The sequence below is a fragment of the Meleagris gallopavo genome, chromosome 7, assembly GCF_905368555.1.
Source record: "Meleagris gallopavo chromosome 7, MGAL_WU_HG_1.1, whole genome shotgun sequence".
Lineage (NCBI taxonomy): Eukaryota > Metazoa > Chordata > Aves > Galliformes > Phasianidae > Meleagris > Meleagris gallopavo.
The window spans coordinates 32,512,401-32,537,721 of record NC_139410.1 but is presented as its reverse complement, the minus strand read 5'-3'; the positions used below and the strand labels follow the sequence as shown (position 1 = coordinate 32,537,721).

The following is a 25,321-nucleotide window of genomic DNA, read 5'->3' as shown; positions in this document are numbered from 1 at the left end:
GAATTGTACTTAGTTTTGGGACTCTCTTGTTGCTTCGGGTCATTCTGTCCACAGCAATTCATTTGTAGATTTGGTTTTTCTTGACTTACAGTGTGAAGCTTACCAATTGCAAACGATGCAGGACTGAAAATAGCTCAGGAGTGACTTTAGATGCCTGCCACATTTCACATTCTGCAGGAACTCTGGAAAGCTTTATGCCCACTTTAAGTACATTCTTAGCTCTAAATGTACACAGAATTTATTAAGATATTTTAACTGAAGTGAATATGGCAATTCTGCAAACAGCAAGATAGAGTAAGCTAGGATTTGATAACAGGGTAAAGATCTCTCTGCTTAGAAAGATGCATTAACGCAGCCAGAATTTTCATACCTTAAACAGCAATTATGGTGTTAAAACTACATCTAGAGGTAGGAATAATTATTGTCATGGATGTTTTGCATTTTATAGGTTTGGTGGTATACTACATAGCTAAAAACAGCAGCAAAGCCAATTTTGATGAATTTCTCATTTTATTCTATTAAGCATGACTCACCAGAGGGAAACTCCAAATCTTCCAGAAATTCAAGGGTTTAGATAGCATGTTCCAAAACCAAGTTTAGCCAGAAATATTCTTGTTAGGACCTCATTTAGAAATAACCCTTCTCTTGCCAAACCATTCTTCTCACATTATCATTAAAATGACTTTGCTATCATATTTGGAAATAGAAAGAGGGCCAAATGCTACTTTGAAGAGAGGAAAAAAAAATCAGCTAGACAACTGAAAAGCCACAATAAATATATATACATATATAGTTTGTAGTACCTTCTTTTTAAAATTTCATGTTGTGGATTTGGGCAGAAGATGCCTCCATGAAAGAAAGCTGATTAGCTTCAGGCAATGCAAAAAAGTGGAAAGCAGTTCAGCACAGTATTTGAAGAAAAACGGGACACTTAAGGTTCTAAGCATAGAATAATAGGAAATAAATCTAATACTTCTTCTCAAATCCTGGGCATAAACTGCCCAGCTGTGTCATTTGATTCGTTGCACTAAATAAACTGATATCCTCTATTTCTGGAGCTACTTGCATCGACAGAGTCACACAAGTGCCTCTAAACCAACACAAAATAGAAGCATAATTCCCCTACCTTTACATGACTCTTTTAAGTATTTTTGTATCTATCTTACTAATAATGTTCAAGGGATATAGAGAAACTACAGGAGATGGGGCATTTTTACAGTAGACATAGGGAGAAACCCAACACTAAACACAATATTATGCTAACTTGTTTCTGCTGGAAGTGGGTGCAGAATACTCCAACACAGAAGCAAAAGCATACCTGGAGCACAGCTTGGAATTACAAAAGCTTGCATTTGGATTGGAATAAACTGGGTCCCCTCAGACGTAAACAAACAAACAAACAAAAATCCTCCACATTTTTTAATGATTTTGGTCACTTTATTAGGGAGGTATTTATTTATTCTGCAGGTATTAAAAGATAAATGAAAAAAAGAAAGCAAGTTCCATTCCTCAGGCAATTTACTATCTGCTTTAAAATTAAGGTACATTAAATCATAAAAGCTTACCACATTAGAGAAGTGTAATACAGAACTGGTACAAAAAGAAAATAGTATAAGCAGAGCATTAGGCATAAAAGAAAGAACTTATTTGTGGCTCTTGATGTTAAATAGCATTGTAAGAACACTGACTGAATTAGGAAAGATAACTAGAGGCTAAATTCTCTGCAAAAGAATATTAAATCAAGATAAAAACTGACCTGTCTTTTGGGGGGCCTATATAAATCCTCTGAATACTTATTCAATTCCAAAAATCTAGCCTTAATATTCCTAATAATATATATAGCTTTTACACAAGAAGACAGGCGGAAGGAAAGAATTAATGCATTGCTCATAAATCACACCATTTTGCAAAAACAGCACTATCAGAGTCAGTGGAACTTTTGAGATTTACAGATGAAGGATTATGTGTCATATCTGAATGCACTAAATGTCTATATGATGCAATGATCATAAACACATTATCGCTTCAGTAGGCTGAAGCAATAGCTAACATATTTGTAAGGTGAAGTTGAGAAAGCCTTTCTTTAGGATTTTGGCATGGGCACAACTAAAAGGTACAGAGAAGGCTCTAGCCCTTTATGGGGAAGGTTTATTTAAGTGTATGTTGCGTGATTACTTTCTGTGAATTTAGTAGAGAAGTTCTCTAAGGGGCACAAGGGTTGTACCTAGACAATGGATGTCTAGCAGACTCTTTCCTGGGTGAGACATTTTAGGCTGATCTTGAATAATTCAGAATATAAAATATAAAATATCTCCTAAACAGCTCCATATCTTCCTGGATTTTCTAATGACACGTAACATTATCTCATACTCCTTCCAATGACTTTTCTTTCACTTTTAATTTACAAAACATTTATACTAAATCGCAAGGGTTTACCTATGATTAATTCCTGCCAGGTACAGTATATCTGAACACTTTTAACATGTTGAAAGCATTGGTTTTTGAAGAACTATCCATTAATGACTTTCTGGACTGTGACAATGGATATTGACAATACTTGTCAGACTAAAGCACTATTGATTGTCTCACATCATGTGTATAGAAAAACCAATTTCTTTCAAGTACCTCTTCCTAACTGAAATACATTATGATAATGTCTATCTGTTTATTAGAACACCCAAAATTATTGCGTGTAATTCATTTGGATGGAAAGGACTGACGAGTTGCAGTCAGGGTGGATAAGACAAGATGAAATTCAGGTTTATATTAGTATCTTCTCTTCCATTAGTCTGCAGGTGAGAAGTAATCTGGACTGTGCACAATTTATTTTCATACTCTCGATGACTTAGTTCTTAGAAATGGAGATGACTTGTAGTCAACGCCCATAGTTAGGATTTAATAGCTGTTTTCCTAAGGAATAATAAAAGGGACAAGCTTGACCATTCCAAATCCAGAACACCCTGATTAAAACCTAAATACAACTACCTTACATATATAAAATGATCCACATGTGAACTGGCTTATCTGTGAGCTCGCATCTCGAACTACTAATTTTTTCTACATTCTTTATATGGTCACAGACAGTCCTCATCAACACCTTGCAGGACTGAATCAAAGCTAATATGGTAGAACGAGAGGAAGAGCTAGGTCTCTGCAATATCAGATAATGAAAGGCTTACAGCACTAATATCACATATGTGCAAAAGTATTAATTGAAAGGAGTTAATTATTTAATTTCAAAGAAATCAAATGCTTAATTGCTGAAAGTGTCTCATCCTTCTCGAGAATTATATCAGTAACCTGCAGAGGCGTTTGACTATGCCTACATTCCAGAAGACGCTGTAACTTAAGAATATATAATGACTCAGGGCTTTAACTTTTATTGGATTTTACTGGAACTCAGAATTCAACACTTTATCCTATTTTCTTGGCCTGCAGCAGAGGCAAAACTACTGCTTGTTCTTTAGGGGAGGAGCAGCATGCATTATTGCCTGAATAAATGACCACTGTTTCAGCCAGCACCAAAGTTTTGGGAGTGAGAAAATCATTGCTTGCTGCCTTCTCTTTGTGATCCTCTGAGATAGAGTCAATAAATCCTGTTCGCTAGGGATAAAGAATTCACTTCACCTACTTTGTTGAGTAGAGTCAATCTTTTTTTTTTTGTCAATCTTTTTTTTTTTTTTTTTTTAATCCCTTTGGGAAGTTCCCGGGCAGGTCTCACGAGTTCTCCCCACACTATAATTACTATATCCTTTTTTCAAAAGAGCAAAATGAGAGACAAAAACATGGTCTGCTTAGAGGCATTACACAAATGATCGGTGGGGAAAATACAGAAATCAGGCATTACCCCTAATCCCTATGTTTATGATAAGCTTTAAAATTACAGGTTTTGTGACTGCACAGTGTAGATTCAAGAAATGTGGCATCAGATGACAGACTGGCTATCACTGGCTGGGAGATGCTAGGAAAATTTTGTTTTCATGGGCACCAAAGGACATGGAGTCATTCAAGTTTATGGTCTTAAAACACGTTATTTGCCACATCAACTATATCTGCATTTGCAAATGTTTATGAAGCACACTCAGAAATAAACAATAGGAAAAAGAAAACAGTGATTATATAGTGCAAATAATTTTGCTGTAATATGACAGCCTAACAACTTAAGTGCTCAGTATTGTCATTACACTTTGTGAAATTTGTGTGCATTAGCAGTAAAGATTCAATAAAATGACTGTATAACTCATATTTTGCATCATGCTCTGATGCATATAAACTTTTTTAAAATTTGGTCTCTTGCTAATAATAAATGGAAATAAATGAATAGTGAGTATAAAAATATCATTGCACATTTACATTGTGAAACAAAATGGTACTCCCTATGCAGATTTTCTTAATGGCATTTGTAGCATAAATATTTAGAAAAGTAAGGAAATATTTCTGTGCATGCCCTGGGTTAATAAAGGAAGATCATACCAGACTAAACTGATGTCATTCTTCAACAAAATAACTGTGAGTTTTTTGTTTGTTTGTATCCTTGTGTTTGTTTGTTTTAAAAGAGAAATTCAATAAACAAAATCTATCTGGGCTTCAGTTGTGATGCCAAATGGGAAATTATCTGTTAAACTGGAGAAGATGGAGAGAACTACAACACTAACAGTGAAATGACTCAGAAAGGCACAAGATACTATTGCAAGTCCCTACATATTCTTGGAATTGATCTTCATTTTTTGATTAATAATTTCAGTATAAAAAGTAGGAGCATTCAAAAGTATTTGTGGCTGAGTCACTACTGGGAAGCAGCATCAGTTCAGAGGTGAATCAGGACATCAGACAGTCTTAGTGACTTTATAACAGGAAGCTGAAGAAATGCATTAGATCTAATAGTCTCCAATGCCAAGAGGTATACAAAATATTTCTGTTATGAACTTGAAACTCTGCTATTAGAAACATGAAAATAAGTGAGACACCTGGGTAGGTTATTTGGTTTTAAGTTCACTGATCTATTTGTGAATAGTGGCCATAAATGGAATCACAAAATCCTGAAGGTTAAAAAGCCCTCTAAGATCCAGTTCAATCTCAACTTACTCCCACCATGCCCACTAAGCATGTCCCTCAGTGCCACATTTCCATGGTACTTCAACACCTCCAGGAATGGTGACTTCATCACTTCCCCAGCAGCCTGTGCCAATACCTCACCACTCTTTCAGAAAGTAATTTTTTCCAAATATCCAATTATTTTTTTTTTCTCCTAATATTCAACCAGCAAGAGAAACAAACTCTCTGCTTGAGGCCCCAGTGAACTTCCACCTTGGAGGCTGTCGTACATGAAACAGGAATTCAAGTCATACAAAGCATAGGCAATGCTGTGGGATTCACCAGCAAAAAGAGCGGAAAGAGAATGATGATTTTGGCTAGAAAATGGCTGCGAAGGGCTGTGATTGTTCTCTATGAATTTCTTTGTGGGGGTAGAAGAGGAGCAGGAGAGAAGAACAGGACACCAGGGAGGGAGAAGAGCCGTTTAAACTGAAGAACAATGTTGGCACAAGAATAGATGAGTATAAACTGGCCCTAACATGAAGTTCTAAAACAGCCTTTCAAAGAAGCCATGGTGGTAAATAAAACTAAAAGAATTTAAGATGAAACTTAATAAATTTATGAAAAGAGAGACAGAGCATGGTACCTTGTGACAGGAAGAACTGTACTAGATCACCCAGGACACAACAATTCTTTCTTTATACAATTTTTTTTGTATTGTCACACCATTAGAAATGCTATTAACCACACTTACTTCAATATAAAAACCACAATGTCAGAAATCAATGAGTTTGCTTTATTCGTACAGTATGACCAGTTTATGTTCATCTAATGTAAAACATGTGGGACTTGGAAGCTGCTGCAGCATACAGAGTCAGGCTGCTCAGCCTCTAGGAAGAGAGAGTGCTCTCACCAAGCCCGTGCCAAGGATTAGGACTCCTGACACAGCCAATTTGCAAGAAGTGGCTGCAGTCCTATATTGTTATGCAGTCCTCATGCATAGGGGAGTATAGTTTCATAGGACCACAGACTGCTATGGACACATTTATTCTTGAGCATCCTTTGGTAACCAGTTTTTTCAGGTAATGAGTCATCCTGTTACAGACGGTTATAGTGTCAAAAGACAGGAGAGTGACAGAGAGGCTTTTTGAAGTCCCCTTTGCAGAGCAGTGCTAAATTTCCCAGGAAAATTCTCAATAACTCAGATTACCTAACATGTAGGACTTGAATAGCAGCCCTGAACTTCACCACCTGGGTGGCTCAGCGCTACTCATTTCCAGCATTTTCAGCCATAGAATCTCATCCAACTCTTTTATAAAATGCAATAGTTTCAGAGAAGAAAGAATGGTAGCATTTGATTTAATGACTTTTGAAGTTGACACACATAATATAAAAATATTATTTAAGCAGACTTCCCAAAAGAAAACAAATGTGCGATTAAAGGTTGAGGAAGACAGAGCAAGGAACTGAAGATTATTTCCAGATCAAGTTGAAAAGTAATTTACAACAAGCAATGTATTCAGATATTTATTTTTTGTTTTGTTTTGTTTTTAGAAGACAAAGTCCTGTTTTTCTTCTATTCAGGAATATTTGTCAGTAACTTCCAAGTCTTTAAGCTTACCTCCCGACTGAGTTAGTCTGAAAAAAACCTTTTCAACCTTTCTCATGTAATGTGAATAGTCATCATTAGCATTAAATTGCTCAGTCAAAAGGACAAGTAAGTTACAGGGTTCCTTTCTCTACAAGGAGAGAGCTTTATACAGAAAGAAAACCCTTCTGAGTTGCTGGGTACTGCCAGTCATGTGTGCCCTTTTAGCTTCAAAATCTATGTATAATTCTACCTTATGTATGCTTTGGAAAACAAACTAATTATCTGTAAAGAACAACAAGAAAACTTGCATTGCTGTATTTATATTACCCTTGTTAAGAGTCAAGCAGATTATTCATATATTTAAATTTAGAAACACACTCAGATACTTTGCTGTATATTTTTTGTTCAGATCTGATCTAAGGGATCTCTCCAGAAAGAATATCATAACAAAGAATTTCCTCTTTATGGAGACTCTCACCAATTATATTTTATACTTCTACATTCTAAAAAATATCATATTTTAAAATTTAATTATATTCCCATTACACGCAACCTCCAATTATATTCATAACTTAATATTTTTGACCCGTTATGAACTTCTACTGCTTCTCAAGCAATAAAGGATAGATTTAATTTATAGTGTGTAGATTATGACAACCAACATGTTAAAATTGTTATTTTCAGTGAGAAGTGGCAGCAACCCTCATTTGCTGTTTCAAATCATAAGTTCCAGTATATTTTTATCTTCTAATATAGCAAATATAGTATGTGCTACTGACTGTAGAAGAAAAAATCATTAAAGGAAAAAAGCACAAAAATTACCTTTAAAGTAATCAAAGAAAGTCAAAGATTCAAAATCCATTTGCTGTACTCTGTTTATACATCCACTCTATCAAGTTATCCCTATCTCAATTAAATCATTAGAGTAAGTATAACAGAAGAAAAGGATTACCCAGGAGCTCTTTTTTTTTTTTTTTTTTTTCAAATAGAATAATCCAATGAATTAAGAATCCTGTTTACTTCTTACCTTACTACTAACTTCTTGTAGAAATTCCCAATGCTTACATGAACATAAATGTAAAACTTGGACAAAGGGAACTTAACTTCATTTTATGTTTCCAGATAAATGATTTCTATATGTTAAAACACAACTGATTTTCAAATTTTTTGGCTTGCAGAATAGTGTCAGAGTTGCGTGGGAAGGACATCCATTAGAGGTTCTTAAGGATATCCATAAAATAAACATAAGAACAAAAAGCAAATCCAATGGAGAGGATTATAGCTTTTGTGTTAGCCTGTCATGTAGAGTCTATGGGGTACTTTTGTTTGTTTGTTTTTTCCCATTGACTATATGAATTTTCTAACAAAGATCAGGTAATAAAAGAATACAGTTCTATTTTGTCACAGTTATAGAAGATTATATTGTCCTCTCTCTTCCTTATGCCACTGGGCACCGGCCAAGGTGTACAGTGGTCCTGGAATAATTATGGCTTTCTAGATCATGCACTCACTGTCTCCTAACAATGGCAGCTGCAGTTTGATGGTTCACTGCCATCACAGTCAGATGGAGAGCAAAGATTTGGGTTAGTGTAGATAAGACCTGAGTCCAAAGAGGACACACAGATGTGGTTAGCAGAAGGCATGAGTGACTGGGACCCCAGAGATGAGCATCTGCTCTACTGTTAGTGCAAGGGCTTTGCTGTAGCAGGCAGTTGGGACCCCAACTCTGCCTGCCCCTTGCATAGGCGCTCAGAGAACAGACCTTCAGAGACATAGAAGGGCATCCAGTGACATTTTTTCAGTAGTTCATTCTGCCTTCAGAACAGCTGTGCTGGAGCATTTGTCTGGACAGGCAAATGATTGCTATATATCACAATCTTTTCCTGAAATAAAATCGGGCCAGTCATCATAACACTGAGACACTTCAATCAGCTGCATATGGGGTTTTCATGGGTGCACTGACCCTTGCTTTGACTAGCCATGGTTAAAACTTGGATAAAAGAGATACACCAAAAGACTGTTTTAGCTTTAAAATTAATGTTCCAGCTGACAAACTGCACAGGGACTTAACCTACTTTGGAACATATTTAATAGCATAATTTAGTATCTAAAAAGAAAAGCAAAATAACTAATGATGGACAAATTTAGAGGTCGAATCTAGTTCAGATAAACATTCAAGAGTTCAGATGTTTAACCAAACCTTATCTTGTCCATGAAAAGCCTCAGCCTAAGAGCTCTATCAAATATAAGCAAAGCACAGAAGATTGTGGAAACTTTTCCTTACAGAAGGAAAACTCTATTATCAGGAAACAGCACCTTATAGCAGCACTCACATGTTAAGCATTTAAGCATCAAAGCAAAAGCAAAACATTTTCAGAAAAGTGCTTCATGGAAACAGCAATATTTGGATGAAATCCAATACAGAGAAAAGAAAATAATATTAAAGGAAAAGATAATTCAAATGCAATTAGACTATCAACCAATAAAACTTAATCTGTGTTTGATAGATGAAACCTTCCAAGCTTAGAGTGAATAAGGAAACCAGAGATCAGAGGACTCTGCCTTTTGAAGTCTTGTTGTCCAGATCCTGGGGACCATTATCTAACTGAGTACTTTAAAGACATAATGAATATTCTGTCACAAAATAAGAAAGCTTTATTACTGTAATGACCTGTAATTTGAGCAGCAAAGATGAATTCTACGTAAATAACTATTTCCAAAAGGTAAATTCTACTAACTTAGTCTCTGGGCTAATACTTGCTTTTAAAGAACTTTTTCACTTGTTAGCCACTGATAATGGAAAACATCACTCTCAGGGATTCTCTCCATCCTCAATTCACCAGTCTTTAAATGGATTTTTAAGAAACCTATCAGCTGAGATGAGACCTGTGGTACTATTTCTCATGCACTTGCCATATCTACTACAGTACCCCAGAGGAAAGTAAAATTCAGACAAATGTTACAGGAAGCCAATGGTACTTCAGAGTCCTTTCATTTTTCTTTCCCTTTCTTCATGTCACCACCTTGACTCCTCTTTGTTTAATCCTGTCCTTCACCTTTTTCTTCTGTATCTCTCTCCCAAGCCCCTTTGGCAATTTAATTCAACTAACTGACAAATTTACTTGTTTCATCTTTGGAACCCAAATTCAAGTGAACAGAATATTTTTTTGAGCAAACCTTAAATTCTCAGTTCAGAAATGAATAATGCCTACTTTACATTGAGAGTAAAGTTCCAAAAATAAATGAAGCATCATACGGTTTGTAATTTTGCCCTAAGTACTACCCTTGATCCATCATAACCAAAGGTCTTCACATAGCACTTTAAAACAATTAAATTACTACGGTATTTTCATTATTTCTCCGTTAATTTATAACGCTCTTTTGTGGTTTTCATTCAGACACGTGAACTAAAATAATTTCATGCTACTAAAGGAAGGAAGGAGCATTTCTGTGCTCTATCACACATCAGTAACTTTACACAGTCAAGAAGGATAAATAAATATATATTTTCACAGCAGAAATTATCAAAAAAAGACCTTGTTTTTGAAGGAAAAAGCTTCGTTAGTTCTTGAGTCACATCACAATGAGGCAGATTTTTATTTAAATGAACATATCCCAGATAGAAGACTGCCAAAGAGTGACCCTGAGTTCTGTTTAATTCTTGATCAACTTTGGGGTCCTTCCACCTAGATTTTCCCTAGACAAATCCTACAAGTCACACAGTTTCTCCACTCCAAATGTAATATTTTATTATATATACCCACCAAGCTAATTTTAACTTGCTCTGATTTATATTGTTCTATTAAAAAAAAAAAAAAAAGAATGAATTCCATTTCACATGGCTGTTGGATATCCTTGCCTTCAACACCCATCTGGAAGAAGTATGAATTGAAACTGGGACAAATTCAGAAAAGGAACCTGGACATCAAGAAAAAGAGCATCAGTCTTTCACTGGAAAGACAACCATAAAACTCAGCTGGCTTCATCTTAGCAAAACAAGCAGTTGAAGGAATACAATGTCTGTCTTTAAAATGATTTGAGATGGTAAAATTGAGATGGAAAAGAAATGCTGAAAATAAAAAGCTAGATAAATTGTGATAAGAGAATGCATTCCTACCACAAGTCCATTAAAGCTAAATTTTAGAAGAATACTTCCAGCATGAAAACACTGAAGTTTTGGAAAATTCTTCCAGCATGAGCAGAGGGGCAAGCGCATTACTACTGAATTTCATTAATTATGAAAGGAATTGAATGAAGTAGTTGTTTTCAAGAACTGGGGAATTGATTCAATGCTACTAAAAGTCTGTCTGAGGCAGATAATGCCGTGTTACACTTTTCAATAATAGTAACGCAAGTGATTTCCTCCTGGGTGAATCCTGGGCACACTTAAGACAATGGCCAATGGAATTAATTAAATGGAGCCAAATATGGGGAGGGGAGGTGCTCATCTGTCATAGCGTTCTCTTCAGCATCAATATTTAAAGCCAGCTAGTTGGAACCTTTTACTTAATTGAGAAACAATACAGCATTTAACCCCTCAGTAGCATTCCACTCATAGCCTGTCAGAGGAACAATTGCAGCAGCTACGTGCTATGGGATGAGCATACTCTGCTGCAAATGTGCACGTCTACAACTTCTTACAAACTGCCCTTGTGCACTCACGAAGGAACATGCCTTAAATTAGGAAGCTCTCTTATACCTTACATAAGTCTATGTATCCCACCTACCGATGTAGGAAATAGGCTTTTTTTTTTTTTAATCATACAGGCTCTATTTCCTACAGAAGAGCTTTTGGTTAAAAAGTAGTACAGGCTATAAAGGAACCCATCTTTTAAAGAGAGCAGGTGTAGAAAATATTTCATGCCAGTAGAAGTTTTAAAGTTCTCCAACTACATGTGTTTTAGTAAGTTTGCCCTCAAATTGTTTATCTGGCACATCAGCAGGCAGCTGGTGGAACAAATAGGAGATTCTACCAAGCACATTCATTTTTAAAACATTAATACACCTAATCTAGGAAAGAGTAAAGTGCTTCCATCCATTATACTTATCTTTAAATATTTGGGATAAGAGCTCATAATTTAAATGAAATACATCCTCCAACCTGCAAGGTACAAACGCTGAAATGATTTCTCCATTGGGAAAAAGGTGAGTCTGGGCAATAAGTAATCCTATCTAGAGTCTGATTTATGATGTCTCTAATTGAGCTTAAATTAGACTTTTATAACCTAAAAACCTCCTTATTTCTGTCATATTCCTCCCAAAGTACCAGGAGAATTGCATCTGGATTAGTTATAAATAGTAGTGAAAACCTCAGAATACAGTGTAGTCTGAGAATCATTTTTCTGGCTCCAAACTTGCAATCAGGGTAGTCATTTCAATAATTACACCAAGAAGTATCAGAATTACGTTCACAAGAGTGACACAAAGTTGTACCGTCTCTCCCTTCCCAAAGAGCAAAGCTCAGCTGTTCCTTGCACATCAAAAGAATTGACCTAGGTTGCAGAACATGGAAGGACCAAGCTGCTCAACATCCAATACCTAAAATGCTGATGTGCTGATCATGATTTCTTCATGATGGCTATTTCTTTGTGATTTCCAAAATATAGCTGTCTTAAACCGAGTCAGAACATGTAGCTCACTACAAAAGATCACAAGTAATCATTACTACAAAGGCTCTATTTGTCCCTATATCAAATTTATCTTGTGTGCACTCATAAGGGTCTGTTTTGTTAAGAAAAATATACGGTGTCTCTCTCTTCTTTGGAACAAAGAAGAAATATGGATTCGCAACTCTTTTTTTTCTTTGTTTAAACTTAAGTCCTTCAGCAGTGTTTTGAACAAACCTAAAGAGATTTTAAGACAGACATTGTGTATTATAACATTCCCACGGGTCATATGCATGATTGTCTTTACTAAAGCTCCTTTCAGTCCCAGTTGAATAAATATGCATTTTATTTCACTAATCTTGAAACAACAGGAATAACGTTTACTCAGGTCTTTTATACCTCAGAGAACAAAACAAATACTACAAATCTTTAGAGAGAAAGGATATACAAAAGGGCTTGAGGTGAATGTTTCAAAGCAAATACTCTTTAAATGATGTGCAAATTATTTCAGCACTTGAACATGATTTATGAAAGGGGATTAGTCCACTGAAACAAGAACCTGGTTTAAACTGTTGGGTTTCAAAGTCAAAGATGAGAAGTGTTTGCTGGAAAAGGCAGAAGAAACCAGATAGTAATCTACAGTGAGCATTTCTGACAGATTCTCTTCAACTAACTCAATCTTCCATGAGCTATCACTGTCACTCATACGTAACTGTGCCGGACAGTATAAAATACCTTCTTTTCTGATATAATTCTCCACAAAAAATGAAGTATGCAATAGTGGTAATTAAGTAATAATGAGGTAATTAATAACTCGGCGTCTAGCTCTCTATTTACTAGCAGGCCCCATAAATGAGCACAAGGAATATGAAACAATTAACAATTATCCAAGCTCAAAGAGATAACTTTTACAGAGCTGTGTGTCAGTGAGCAGACCAATGAGTCACAGGTTACATCTATAATAATATATTATATTCTCTTGTAATATTCCCACATACTCTTCACATAATGGGTAAGAGCTACTCTTAAGTACTATAAAAATGATCACTTTTATGTAATTGTAAAGATTAATAAGTGAGCTAACTTCTCATGGTTCTATAATGACCCTGCTGTTCTAGTAGGTAAAGGAAAATTTAATGATCCTGCTCAGATATGATTAATATCTAACTTTTTCCTGACTAAAAATCTGGACTTGGTTCAATAAAAATGAATTAAGTGAACACGTACCGATTTCCCTGCCAAACTGTGGAACTTGGTTATGCCCAATTTAAAAATATGCTTTTTCAACCCAAATAGTAATCTCTGGAAGGATTTTGGAAAGTGGAGTAGAAATAAAATAAAGAAATAAAGAAACATGAAATAGTAATTGATGGAAAAAGAGTATTCAAATTCGGGAAAAGTTCATATTTATATGAAAATCAGTCACAGTCAATTGTAATTTAGACTGTGACATAATCTCCTATTTTCAGCAATAGTAACACAATTTGTTTCTGAATTTGGCATGCTGAGTTTCCAAAATACAAATATTATTGTATTTTTGTTGCTGAATCAGTATTTTCTTAAGCTTTAAGAAAACCTTATGCCTACAGTAAATGCTGCAGGAAAGCCCGAGACTAAAAATAAGTGAAAAAATAAGTTTAGCCCTTCTAATCCTTATAAACATCTCCACACCTCCTAAACCAGTGTATTGCATTTCTTCTGTGCTCTTTCTGTGATTCAGTACCTGGGGATGACTGCAGTTCTGTTGATGCAATAAAAATAAGTGCCAAACATACAGGCTGAAGTGTGACAAAATTAACAATGCAGTAGAAGCTGCATATTTGCGTCCAGTTTGAGTGTTGCTTTCTATTTTAGTTGCTGTTGATAATGCAGAGCTAAAATACATTGTTATTTTATATTTGTTGGTTTTATTAAACATAATAAAAGCGACCATACCTAATGTTGCCACTGTAAATTAGTAAGACTCCCTAAATGGCATCTATTTGTCTTTGAACTTTGTATCTAGATAAAATGGGCTGGGATGGGGAAAGAAGCACCGCGCTGAAACAGAAAGGGTTAAAGCTTTGAAAACTTCTCTGTTTCTTTTCGAAAGTCCACTAAAAAAAAAAAAAAAAAAAAAAGTTTTCTGTTGCTTTTTGTGTTTTTTGTTTTATTGTGGGTTTTGTTGCTGATGATACACTTTTCTCCTCACATTGTAGTCTTAGTTATCTAATAAACTGCATTCAGAGATGATTCTGGATACATTAGCTATTATTTAAGAATATTTACATGATATGCTGCAAGTTTCAAAATTCAGCTATCTGAAGCAAATGAAAAGAGACTAAATGAGTAAAGTAACTTTAGGCAATTTCAGAGCACACACAGCCCTCGGCTAAATAATAGATACTGGGTGCCTGACTTTAATCTTTTAAGAAATCAAAGCAGATTTCGAGACCAAATGATTTTCTAGCAAATACCTCTGAATGCAAAACAAAATTATGACCCAGCGGATATTATTATTTTTTTTTATTATGAAAAAGATGCAGGGAGGCATATTCTTTTGCAATTGTTCTACGGGGAAGCATATGAGCACTGCAGCAGCACACTGATGCCTTGCCCTTTGGCACTCAAAAGGCCCATGGCTCCCAGTTGAAAGTGCAAGAGGAATGTAGGTAAGCAAAATATCATTATTTGAGTTGGCCAGTGGCCAGAATGGCTAACACCCCAATCCTAACGAAGAAGGGAAAAGAATCCCAAGCCTGCTGTTTAATATGCATGACATGTCGGCTCTGCTGTCAACTTTTCCTTCCACCCCCTGCTTTTGTCCGCTTTTTCCACCTGTTGCAACTTGTCCTTACCCAGGCTGAGAGCTCGCCAAGGCAGGAATTTTCTTACTTCACTGTTGCATTGTGTCTGGCACAATGATGCCATGATCCCCGACTATTCCTATTGAGACTCCAAAGACATCATGAATAACGCTGAAACTGTGCAGCCCATCAAGACTTCCCTTTTCACAAATATATAAAATAGCATATATATACATATATACATAAAATCTTGACGCTATAATTGTGGCTCCCCAAGCTAGAATTCAAATATGGAGAAGAGTTTTACAGGATCTGTCTCATGGTTGCATGACTAACCACCAGATTTTCAGTAAAGTGTTCTTGAAGATAAGAAAAATATGCGAGTAGAAACAATAAAAATAATGCAATTCAATCTTATCAATTCAGGCAGTTCCAGCTTTTATGTGGCAAACAAGGAGATCAAATTGCATTTATCTAATATCACAGATTTTTTAAATGTCTAAAATATTTAATTATTTTGCTTTGGCAACCCAAAGCTGAGGAACAGATTACTGTTCCCACTACATAAGGAAATAACTGACAACAATTAGTATTTATTCTTGTTGCTTTTGTAGTAAAAATAGAATTCCATCACTTTCAAGGAAACCTAAAATATTAATAAGAATGTGATGAACTGAGTAAATGTGACGCCATAAGGAAATGATGGAGAACAGGTTGGAAATATACTGCTTTGGGAATGTATTGCATTATCAAGTTTGTGATTGTGCATTTTGACAAGAGCCGCCCTCAGATTGATACGGTAGCCAAAGGGCACTCTTCCTCCTGCAAAGCCGTTTATTTCCATCTAGAAAAGGGGGAGTGGAAGGGGATTGATCCCCTCTGACAATCGATAGTGACTCAAGCCCAGGCTCTTCCACAAGAGGTCACTCCTGAGTGGCAAAATTCCCAGAAAATGGCCAAAATGTGAACCAGACAGTGACCATGGAGAGAAAAAGAGCGCTAAGCACAATAGCAATGGTTTTACCACCTACAATTTGACTATTGTGGCAGCTCCTATAATCCATACACGCAGTAAGGTCTCTTGGTTTTTATATACCTGCACGGTATCTGGGAACCCTGTGACGCACAGACACATTCCCTACGTATCTAATCCTGTGCTCTGTTATGTGTGGTACAAAATTAATATGGCAGGCTACTCACCAGGAGACCATATTACAATTGGTATTAATTAAGAGGGGTTTGGGCTGCCTAAGAAAAACCTAGAGTACAAAATTACTTGAAAATTATGAGATCTATCACTAATTTTAAAAGCTGACCAGAAAAAGACTTGTTCACGTGGAAAGGAGTAGAGGAGAAGGCAGATTTCTTGAGCCAAATGCACATATTTTCTAATGGCAGAGAATGCTAGGTGAAAAACATGCTTTCCTCACCATTCTCTGCGTAAATTAAACCAGTGAAATAGCTGGTAGCATCAAATAAATAGCAGTCTCTTTCCATGTATTTAAGAGTGGGATCACAGATTTACATATTTTGGTAACAGTCCCCAAAGCCATACTCGGTTATTTTTCAGCTCAAGAAAGCTTCAATTAAAATACAAGTTGAATCCACACTGGATGAGAAGCCACTGAAAAGCTGCATGACCAAGAGGACAGACATTGTGTGAACTTTGGAAATTGAGTCTGGCAGTTTAAGCCTAATTTTCAATGAAATTTGTGTCTACAAGTCAAAAAGCGTAACTGAGAATTACCATTTGTCCTTGTAGTGTGAGCAGAAGCAATTAGGATTATACAGAAAACCCAAATTCTGTCTACTTGGTCTCTAGGAACAGTCTCCCCAGTTTTAAATTAAAGAGAAAATTCATTTGATCACTTTGAGAGGAATATACCTGTCCTTTATACACTTGTGCTGATAAAAAGATCAGTGCCACAGCAGTACTTACTCAAAAACTGGACTTTTTTTTTTTGGCAACCCTTAAAATGCGAAGAAGGAAAATACAAATGAATGAACCATCTGAATATTTCATTAAAGATGACTGGGGGTCAAAGTAGCCTTCTAATAGGCATCAGTTGCTTGTTCTCCATTTAAAAATGGAGGGGTTTTAAGCCATCTTTAAAAAAAATTCCTTTGTTTGGATTCAACATTGGCAACAGACAATAATAAGAGAGTACTATAAAATTACAGAATGGTTAAACTTTGCAAGAACTTTATAAACACACTTGCAGATATTGCACATATCTTCTCTGTGCTCTGCAGTCAAACTGGACAATGAAACGACCACCTGTTAACTGCTAACAATGTGTCATTACCAGTTCTCATGCCTTTTTAAAGCAATTTTGGCTCTAGCTGCCGATAATTCTGGCTACGATGCTTGTGTGAACATTAAGGGCACAGAAAGCCAAAGGCAGAAAACTGACAATACAGTTTGTGCTTAGACTACTAATAAGTAAGTGAATAATATGATTTTTCTAATTCCACATAATTACTAGATCTCAAGGGGCCAAAAAAGTTCTGAATACATATTTTAGAAGCAATCCAAGCTGCAGTATTTAGATACCAGCTTTGATTCGCAGCAGATATTTTCACGATTTTTAATAGTTTAAATAGCCTTGAACAAAACGAAGGTTACTCACAATTCTCTAAGGTTTGAAAAGAAATGTAGAATAAGTCTATGACACTGCTCGTGTTCACTTTTTCTGTTTCGTTTGACAAATTATCAGTTAAAGGTATGTGAGAAGTCAAAATAAATAAGTGAAATTTTCCCGAGTGATGAGACAGTTTATGGGTGTTTTGCTATTAGCTGCAATGAGAGCAGAATCAGGCCCTCCAAACTTACCGCGCTCTCCGTCTTCTTTTTTCTCCTTCCGAGAAATGCAATGCTATATACACAGCACAAAGGCATTGGGACAATTTTTTTACAAATACATCCAGGCTACTTTATATTTTATAACTGAAAGAAAAATCTTTAAAAATATATTAAAAAATATATTTAAAAAATCTCTGAGATGGTAAGAAAGCAACAACAAAAAGCTTTGGTCTGCAGAAAGAGACTATTTAATGAATCTCAGTATTTGTGTTTGTGTGAGCGCACGCATGTGTGCATATATTTATGAATATGTGGATAATTATCATTAAAAATAGCGATGTCGGGTCTTTTTATTGTAACTCTTTTCCTAACATCTCAGGCTTTGATCCTGCACTGAAATGCGTGCAGGCAAATTCCCGCACAGACCGTCAGCACCTATAGGTATCTCGGAGCAGCACGCGGGGCTAAAGCTGTCACGGTGCTTACATTAGCAGCACCATGAGACTCCTGCCAAACAAAGAAGGAAAACAAAGATTCGGGAGAGGGGGTGACATTTTAAAAAGCTCAGTGGGAGATTTGGGGTCACCCCCAGTTCCTGCTGCCCCCAGTACCACAAACATCTCAACACGAGCTGGAAGAGGAAAGTCTCAGTGGGCTTCAGCCCACCCCTACAGGCTTTAGATCACTTTCTTTTGTAATCATAGCAGTAAAAATCCACCTTGATCCCTGAAATTTACTTTCCATACAATTACACAACCATCCCTGAATGTTGGCTAGAGAGGATATGCCAGGTCTTTCAGCAATACAGTGTATAAAATATATAACAGACAAAATTACTCTAGCAATTTGAGGTATTTTACTAAAATGGAAACAAAGCAACTGCAATAGACCATTAGCATAGGACTCATGTTGCTTATTTTTAAAAATAAATGGCTTGAATAAATGTCTTTTCTCCTAAACAAATTTATTTCGTTTAGGAGGGAATGTCACCCTTTAAAAATGTGGAGCTAGTAACTGTCTTTACTTAAATGCAAGTTATGTATATCAGCCCAGAACACATTCAGCTTTACAATTCTCAGTGATCTTCCTTACATTCTGTATGTAATAAAAATTATCTTACCCTTTAACGGCGTACTTATTTTACAAAGGGGAAACAGAAGGAAAAAAAAGAAAAAGAAAAAACAGAAAGAAAAAAAATCTTACTTAAAGATTTTCTGTGTTCAGGCTTTGATTCTTTGGATTCAGTGTCTAAGCTATTCAGTAATTCAGTGCTGGAGGATCTTCTGAGTTTGAACTCCAAATTTCTCGATGTATAACTCCGTTCTTTTGGCTGGGGAAAGAAAATGTATATTTATATCTATGCGTGCTTCTAATAAAATTATTATTTGTATGAATGCAGCAGGAGATTGCAGAATGCCAGCACAGAATAAGGAGCTAATAGACACAGCAAGTGATGCAGTGAGTATATTATTTAAGGAAAGTGTAATGCAAAATTTTTCATATGGCAAAGCTTTTATGCCTCGACAGACTGATCTTAATTTCTGAGATAAATTCCCATTTAAGTAAGGAAAACAAAAGGCCTGCTTCCTTAGGCCTTAGAGACCAAAATGATTTCCACATTGTAGGCTATTTCCAAATTACTGCAGAGAGGAAGGTTGTTAAAGTAGCCTTTCTGTTTTAGATATTCACAGTAAATATTCTTTCAAACACAATTGTTGCAAACATCTGTACAGATTTGGGTTAAACTCTGCTGGTATAAGCTTAGGGAAGAGCAGGGCTCTTTTTCTGCTAGTCCAATGGTTAGGGACGAGTAGTGGTCCCAAATGTTCAGGAAAACAATCAGGAAAAAAAGGAGGAAGACACTCTTTTTGGCTAATTGCACATCTGCCCCCATTATGCATGGTCAGGTGAGATCTGCTATCTTGATGGCTGGGAAAGTTTTAAAACTAGAACAAATGTAACAGGCGAAACCGGTCTAGTGGTTGGTTACCCTGCACATAGCAGGGGGGTTGAAACTAGATGATCATTGTGGTCTTTTTCAACCCAGGCCGTTCTATGATTTGATGAAACCTCCAGTGAGTGCTATTGGTGGCATCCTGTCCTGGGCATGCAGCAATGGGACAAGCCCTGACCTCCGGTACTACCACTTTGCTGTATGTTGCTGTGGCTCACCGTGTGATCTGAGCTGCCAAAGCCATTATTTTACCTCTCTGCAGAGCAGCGCTGAAACAATAGTTGAGTCTGTTAGACGCTTAGCTGAGTAGTACACGCACAAAAAAAAGAAAGTGCTCTGAGTCTCTACGGTAAACTCCACCCCAAAATCTTCAGTGGGATATCAATATCCTTGCATAGCCAATGAAATGCGCACTATGAAGACATACATCATCAGATCAAACTTTTCTTGGCTGATTATAGCCTCAGGGTAATAGAATGTTTGCAGCTCTTTAAGGAAACAGTAGCCCCGCACAGGTTAACCCTTTCCAAGAGACTGACTGTGCCCTCTCTGCCAATTCCATTTCAGAAAAAAAAAAAAACAACGAAACTTTGAAAAATGCAATAAATTGGAGTAATTTTCTCTCGTCACATTCTGCAGTGAACAAGGGAAGTCAATGCTCTCCCCCCCCAAAATATGTTCTTGGAGCAGGCAGAGAAGGCCATCATTTGTACTGAGAGTGGCAAAAAGAGAAAGAAAAAGCTACAGCTGAATCTGGTTTGGTAATTAAAAACTGTTTTAATAAAACGCAGCCCTGCTTACTTCTCGTAGAAAAACCCCCAGCTTTCCTAGGAGAATAACAGCAATCAGTTACAAAGGAATATTATTTGCTAGTGTTATTCTCGTGAATAAGTAATACAAAAATTCATAAAAGGATCAAATGTAGTAATAGTTCTATTGAAGATTATATACTGTAGGCTCCATAAACAGAAAATGCAAAAATTCATTAGTTATTAAGTGCTTGTGTGCTTTCACAACCCTCAGCAAACCAACGTCCTTGTTATTTCAGAGAAATAAATGTAGCGTTGCATTTCAAGGCAAGATTCAAATGACATTTTAGTTCAACAACCTTGTTTATCTGGCATTTTTCAGAAGATTTGCATATTTTTGTACCCTTCAGATAAAGGAATGTCTAGCTAGTTGCTAGCTGCCTAAAACCTGCAGAGATGCCTAAGCAAATGAAGTTGAAATTGCTACATCTTAATTAATAAAGGTAACAGCCAAAACAAATACATACCAATCTGTCAATTGCATTTTTGATAGCATGGAACCAATCCAATATGAGAAAGTCGATATCCGACTGGAGGAGGAACTCATTTCCTGACACTGTCGTGATCTGGGGGAGAGCATGGATGGTGACAGGTAAGTAAAGTGCACGGGACAGATCATTTTCTGCCATTGTCTCTGCTACATACCCAAATGCTTCCCTTTGTATCAATAATTATCTCCCAGAGTTACCAAGGAGTTTTGAACCTCTGTCTGAAAGCTGTTTAGGATATGTCACAACAAGCGAGATATTGTCTCAGCATTGCAACCACCATACACAAATAGTGCAAAAATAATGATAATGTGACAAAAAGTTAAGAAAAGCCAGGGAACTCAACACGACAGACAGCTCAGATGTAAATCAAAGCATCCTGAAAAGAAATGAATTCAAAGTGAGAATTAATTCCTGTTATTTTCACTTTGCATTTCAATTCTGGTTTTATTTTTATATCTGATTTGTCCATCCTTGATTTTACACATTTCCTATATACCTGTGATCCCAGAGTCCATTTCCAAGCATTTTGGTCAAATTAACAGTCACCTTTTTTCACATAAAGAAAACTGCTATCAAAGATGGCTGTGGCAAAGTAATTAGGAGCCCACTTATCAGAGGAAAAATCCTCAGTTTGTCTAAATAGAAGTGTATTTACATTTTTGACCCCCACTCTGGGAATATTTATCAAAAGAATATTCACTCCCCTGATAATGCTGTTTCACTGCCTAACAATATTTGGTGCAAATATGCATGCACATTCTGCTGGTCTGAACTTCTGAAAACCACCATGAAAATAATGACTTATCACTGTCACACACACACACATATATATTTAAATGAGTTTCTGCAAAAAAAAATAGATCTCTAGATTATTTTATAAAACAAGTTAAAAGGACTGTTATACAGATAGCAAACTGAGGCAGGGAGCTGCAGCATGGCACACATGGATGCAGGGCAAAGTAGCTCTGCCTATTTGCAGATTGGTAAGCATCTCCACTGTGGTCAGCACAATGCAGGAAGGATCTCACCCTGTGCCTGCTCCAAAACAGCTCAGCACCCACCAACAAAAGCTTCATTATTATTTTTATTATTTTTGTTATGAAGAGATGCCTGTGCAAAACTAGGTAGCATCCAAACTGCACACTCAAGTTACAGTAGTTTGGGATGCACTCTCAGTCCTTACAACAGCTGCTCATTGGGGTGTGGTACTTCTCAGATCCAAAACCTGTTTGGCTTTTTCTCAGGGAATGGCTGAACACAGAGGTTTCCCTCTGAGCAGAGTGTGAGGAAAAGCAGAACAGAGCTGCTAAGACCTGGCGCAGCCTATTAAGTCTGGTGACCTGAAGTGCTACTGTTTCGCTGCATCCGCTCATGTCAAGAGTCTTTCCTAAAGAATAAAGAAACAAACCAGCTCAGATGCTCCCCACATCTTCCTTGAAACTGAAATACTACCAGGGGAAAATTAAAAAAAAAAAAAAAAAAAAAAAAAAAAAAAACAGCTTGTTTTATTAATTGTTCTATAACCCTCCCGTTATTGAGGAAATGCCTGTAAGGAAGGTTTCCAAAGTCATCAGCATTAAGGAAAATCCCATCAGCGCAGCTCCAGTGGAGACATCCTGTGAGAGTGCTGCAGAGAATGTGGGAATAGGCTCCCAGCGCGGGTTGGGAGCCTGCCCGCCTGCCTGCAGATGTTCCCAGTCCCAGCCAGCCCCACACCAGCCCTTCAGGAGCAGACCTCCAGCCTCTCTATTGTTCACGGCGCGCAGGGAGAGCTAGTGGCTGGGGACATTGGAATCCCGTTATTAGTCCTCCGCCGCAGTGCTAACTGCTGCTCATGTGCTATCCATTCTCTTTATCCCAACAAAAGAAAAAAAAAAAAAAAAAAGGCCCAAATTCAACTTAAGGTAAGCAGTTAAAAGAGATGGCCTCCAGGTTTGTGCCCAGTTCGCGCTGCAATTTTTTGGATCAAAATGCATTACATTTTATCACTATTAATGTATACATGCAGATATGGATTAGACTAAACACAGGCAACAATTCAATCCGATGCCTCTCTCCCAGTATAAACAAATCATTATTAAAATTATAAAATGGAATAACAGTTTCAAAGTAAGAGCAACATATATAATTAGATTTACTGTATTTTGATGGCTTAAAAGGGACACGATGTAGTTCAGTCTCCTGTTCAGTAAATTCAGGCTGCATGAAAATACAAGTATCAGCACTGCATAAACATTTGTACTGTATGATATGCAAAAGAGACACTCCATTGCTAACAAGACCAAAGTAAACTACATGTTGAAAGTTTCTTTGTCTGAATGTGTTATTCTGATAATCGTATATTATCGATGTTTTAGGAGCAAATCTGTAAAAACAGATCATAGTATTGAGGGAAGAGAATTCATGTAAAATATACTTTCTGTAAGATATAGTTCAAGTCCTTTTCTTTCTTTCCTCAGACTAATCTTCAGAGCAACTAGACAGTTTCAAGAAGACTGCTACTGCTCTCTACAGTTTAAATGCATCCACTCCTTAATTACAGTCAGTAATTGACTTTGTTCTGCTCCATTCCAGTCATTCACAGGAAAGCAGTTCCAAAGGCTTTGGCTGGTAAATCCCATTTAACGTGCAGGTTTCCTATCCCACTTTTATATATTACCTCCTTAGGATTTCTGATAAATGGTTCTTGGAAGGGATTGCTAAACCATATTTGCACTTTGAACAATCGAATTTTCAACACCCTTGGGAAAAGACATCAGTAAAGAATGCTAGCTTTGAGTAAACCTTGTGATTGAACAATTTATGATCACAGCCCTAAACGATGTATAACTAACAACAAGCATAAATTGCTCCATATTAAGGCATGCTAACGCACCGTCCTTGTATTAGGCACTGCTGAAGTAAACAGGGACTAGAGAGAAAATGAAAGATAAATCTTAAAAAAAAAAAGAAGAAAAAAAAAAAGGAAAAAAATGTTTTAGATAGATGCCAGCCTCATTGTGTCAGGTGCTCTGATTTTTTTTTAATATTTCCTGAATTCCTTCTCCATCATTTTTGCAAAGGCTCCAGTTTGGAATCAGCAAGGCCTTACCAAGCAGAACTGTGAGGCTGCTGTCAGCAATAAATACCTACAAGAAATGACAACCTGCATCAGTCCTCTTGTTTCCCAACAGTGTGCCCTTCATGTTGTTTATAGTGGAGCTAAGACTCCCAGAGTCCTTTCTTGCTATAGTACCTTGGAAAAATCCCTTTTCAGGCTGAGTTCTTCATCCAGAACAGTTTTACAACTGCAGTCCTACTGCTCAGCACTGATGATCTGAACACATTGGCTCACTGCAGGTGAATGCATGTTAAATTTGGTTTGCTGCTGGGCTGCCAACAAAGTGTGGAAAGTAGAGGGCAGGTGTGAAACACTTTTTCATAATATTCTCTTGTTAGTTCATTATAGATTTCTCTTAGCATCATACACAGTTGCAAAGGGAAGGGTATGTCAGCATAATGCTCTGCTAAACCTGTATTCAACAAGATCCTATGTTATTAAATAAAAAGATACCTATATAGCACCAATACTGTATTTTAATACTGCCATTATTGTTAAATGACATAAATACCCTGTATCTTGTCTGGGATCAGTATTTCCTAAAAATCCCACAAATCCTGTGCTTTTTTGATGTTAGGTCATTCTCTGGCACATGCAATCTGCCACGCGTGGTTGTGTTTCTCTAGGACTTCCAAACCTTTACAGCTAACTCAGTTCACCTTTTAAAACGTCTCAGAGATTCTCCTCTTTCATGATATCCCCACACCAAAAGAACACACGAGATCAAAGACATAAAAATGCCATGGAATAAGCCCAGAAGCTTTTGGCCACAGCCTTCCTACAAATGTTGGACCAGGGACTATTGCACTGTTGTGAAAAAAATATATCCTTCATGGCATATCCCTTTGGTTCTTTACCAGTATACATTTCTTTTAGCTGCAGAATAGGGATGGAGGCAATTTTAGCAGTCGTACTGATAGGCACTCTATGGAGATATGGAAAAGGGAGAAAAAATCACACAGCAAAACAAAAATACAAAACTGTATTATTGATTCACTCACTTCAAAGTGTGCTTATGCATCTCTGGTGACTACAACTATTATTTGCAGTGATGAACTATTTTCAGACAATGCTGAGCACAAACTTTAATGCAGGAAGTGGAGAACTCTTTGGGGAAGAAGAAATACAGCAAAAACACTTCACTCTC

At 36.7% G+C, this 25,321-nt stretch overlaps 1 protein-coding gene across 4 annotated transcripts in view; it reads right to left on the bottom strand.

Moving 5' to 3' along the window:
- ARHGAP15 (Rho GTPase activating protein 15) overlaps positions 1-25,321 on the bottom strand; it is a 315,622-nt gene that overhangs the window by 135,933 nt on the left and 154,368 nt on the right. For all 4 annotated transcript variants that reach the window (XM_085227838.1, XM_085227840.1, XM_085227841.1 and 1 more), the window contains 2 exons: positions 21,051-21,149; positions 19,024-19,150 (listed from right to left, as the gene is read on the bottom strand). In XM_085227838.1, the coding sequence (XP_085083964.1) occupies positions 19,024-19,150; positions 21,051-21,149 (226 nt within the window). The remainder of the gene's footprint in view (positions 1-19,023; positions 19,151-21,050; positions 21,150-25,321) is intronic.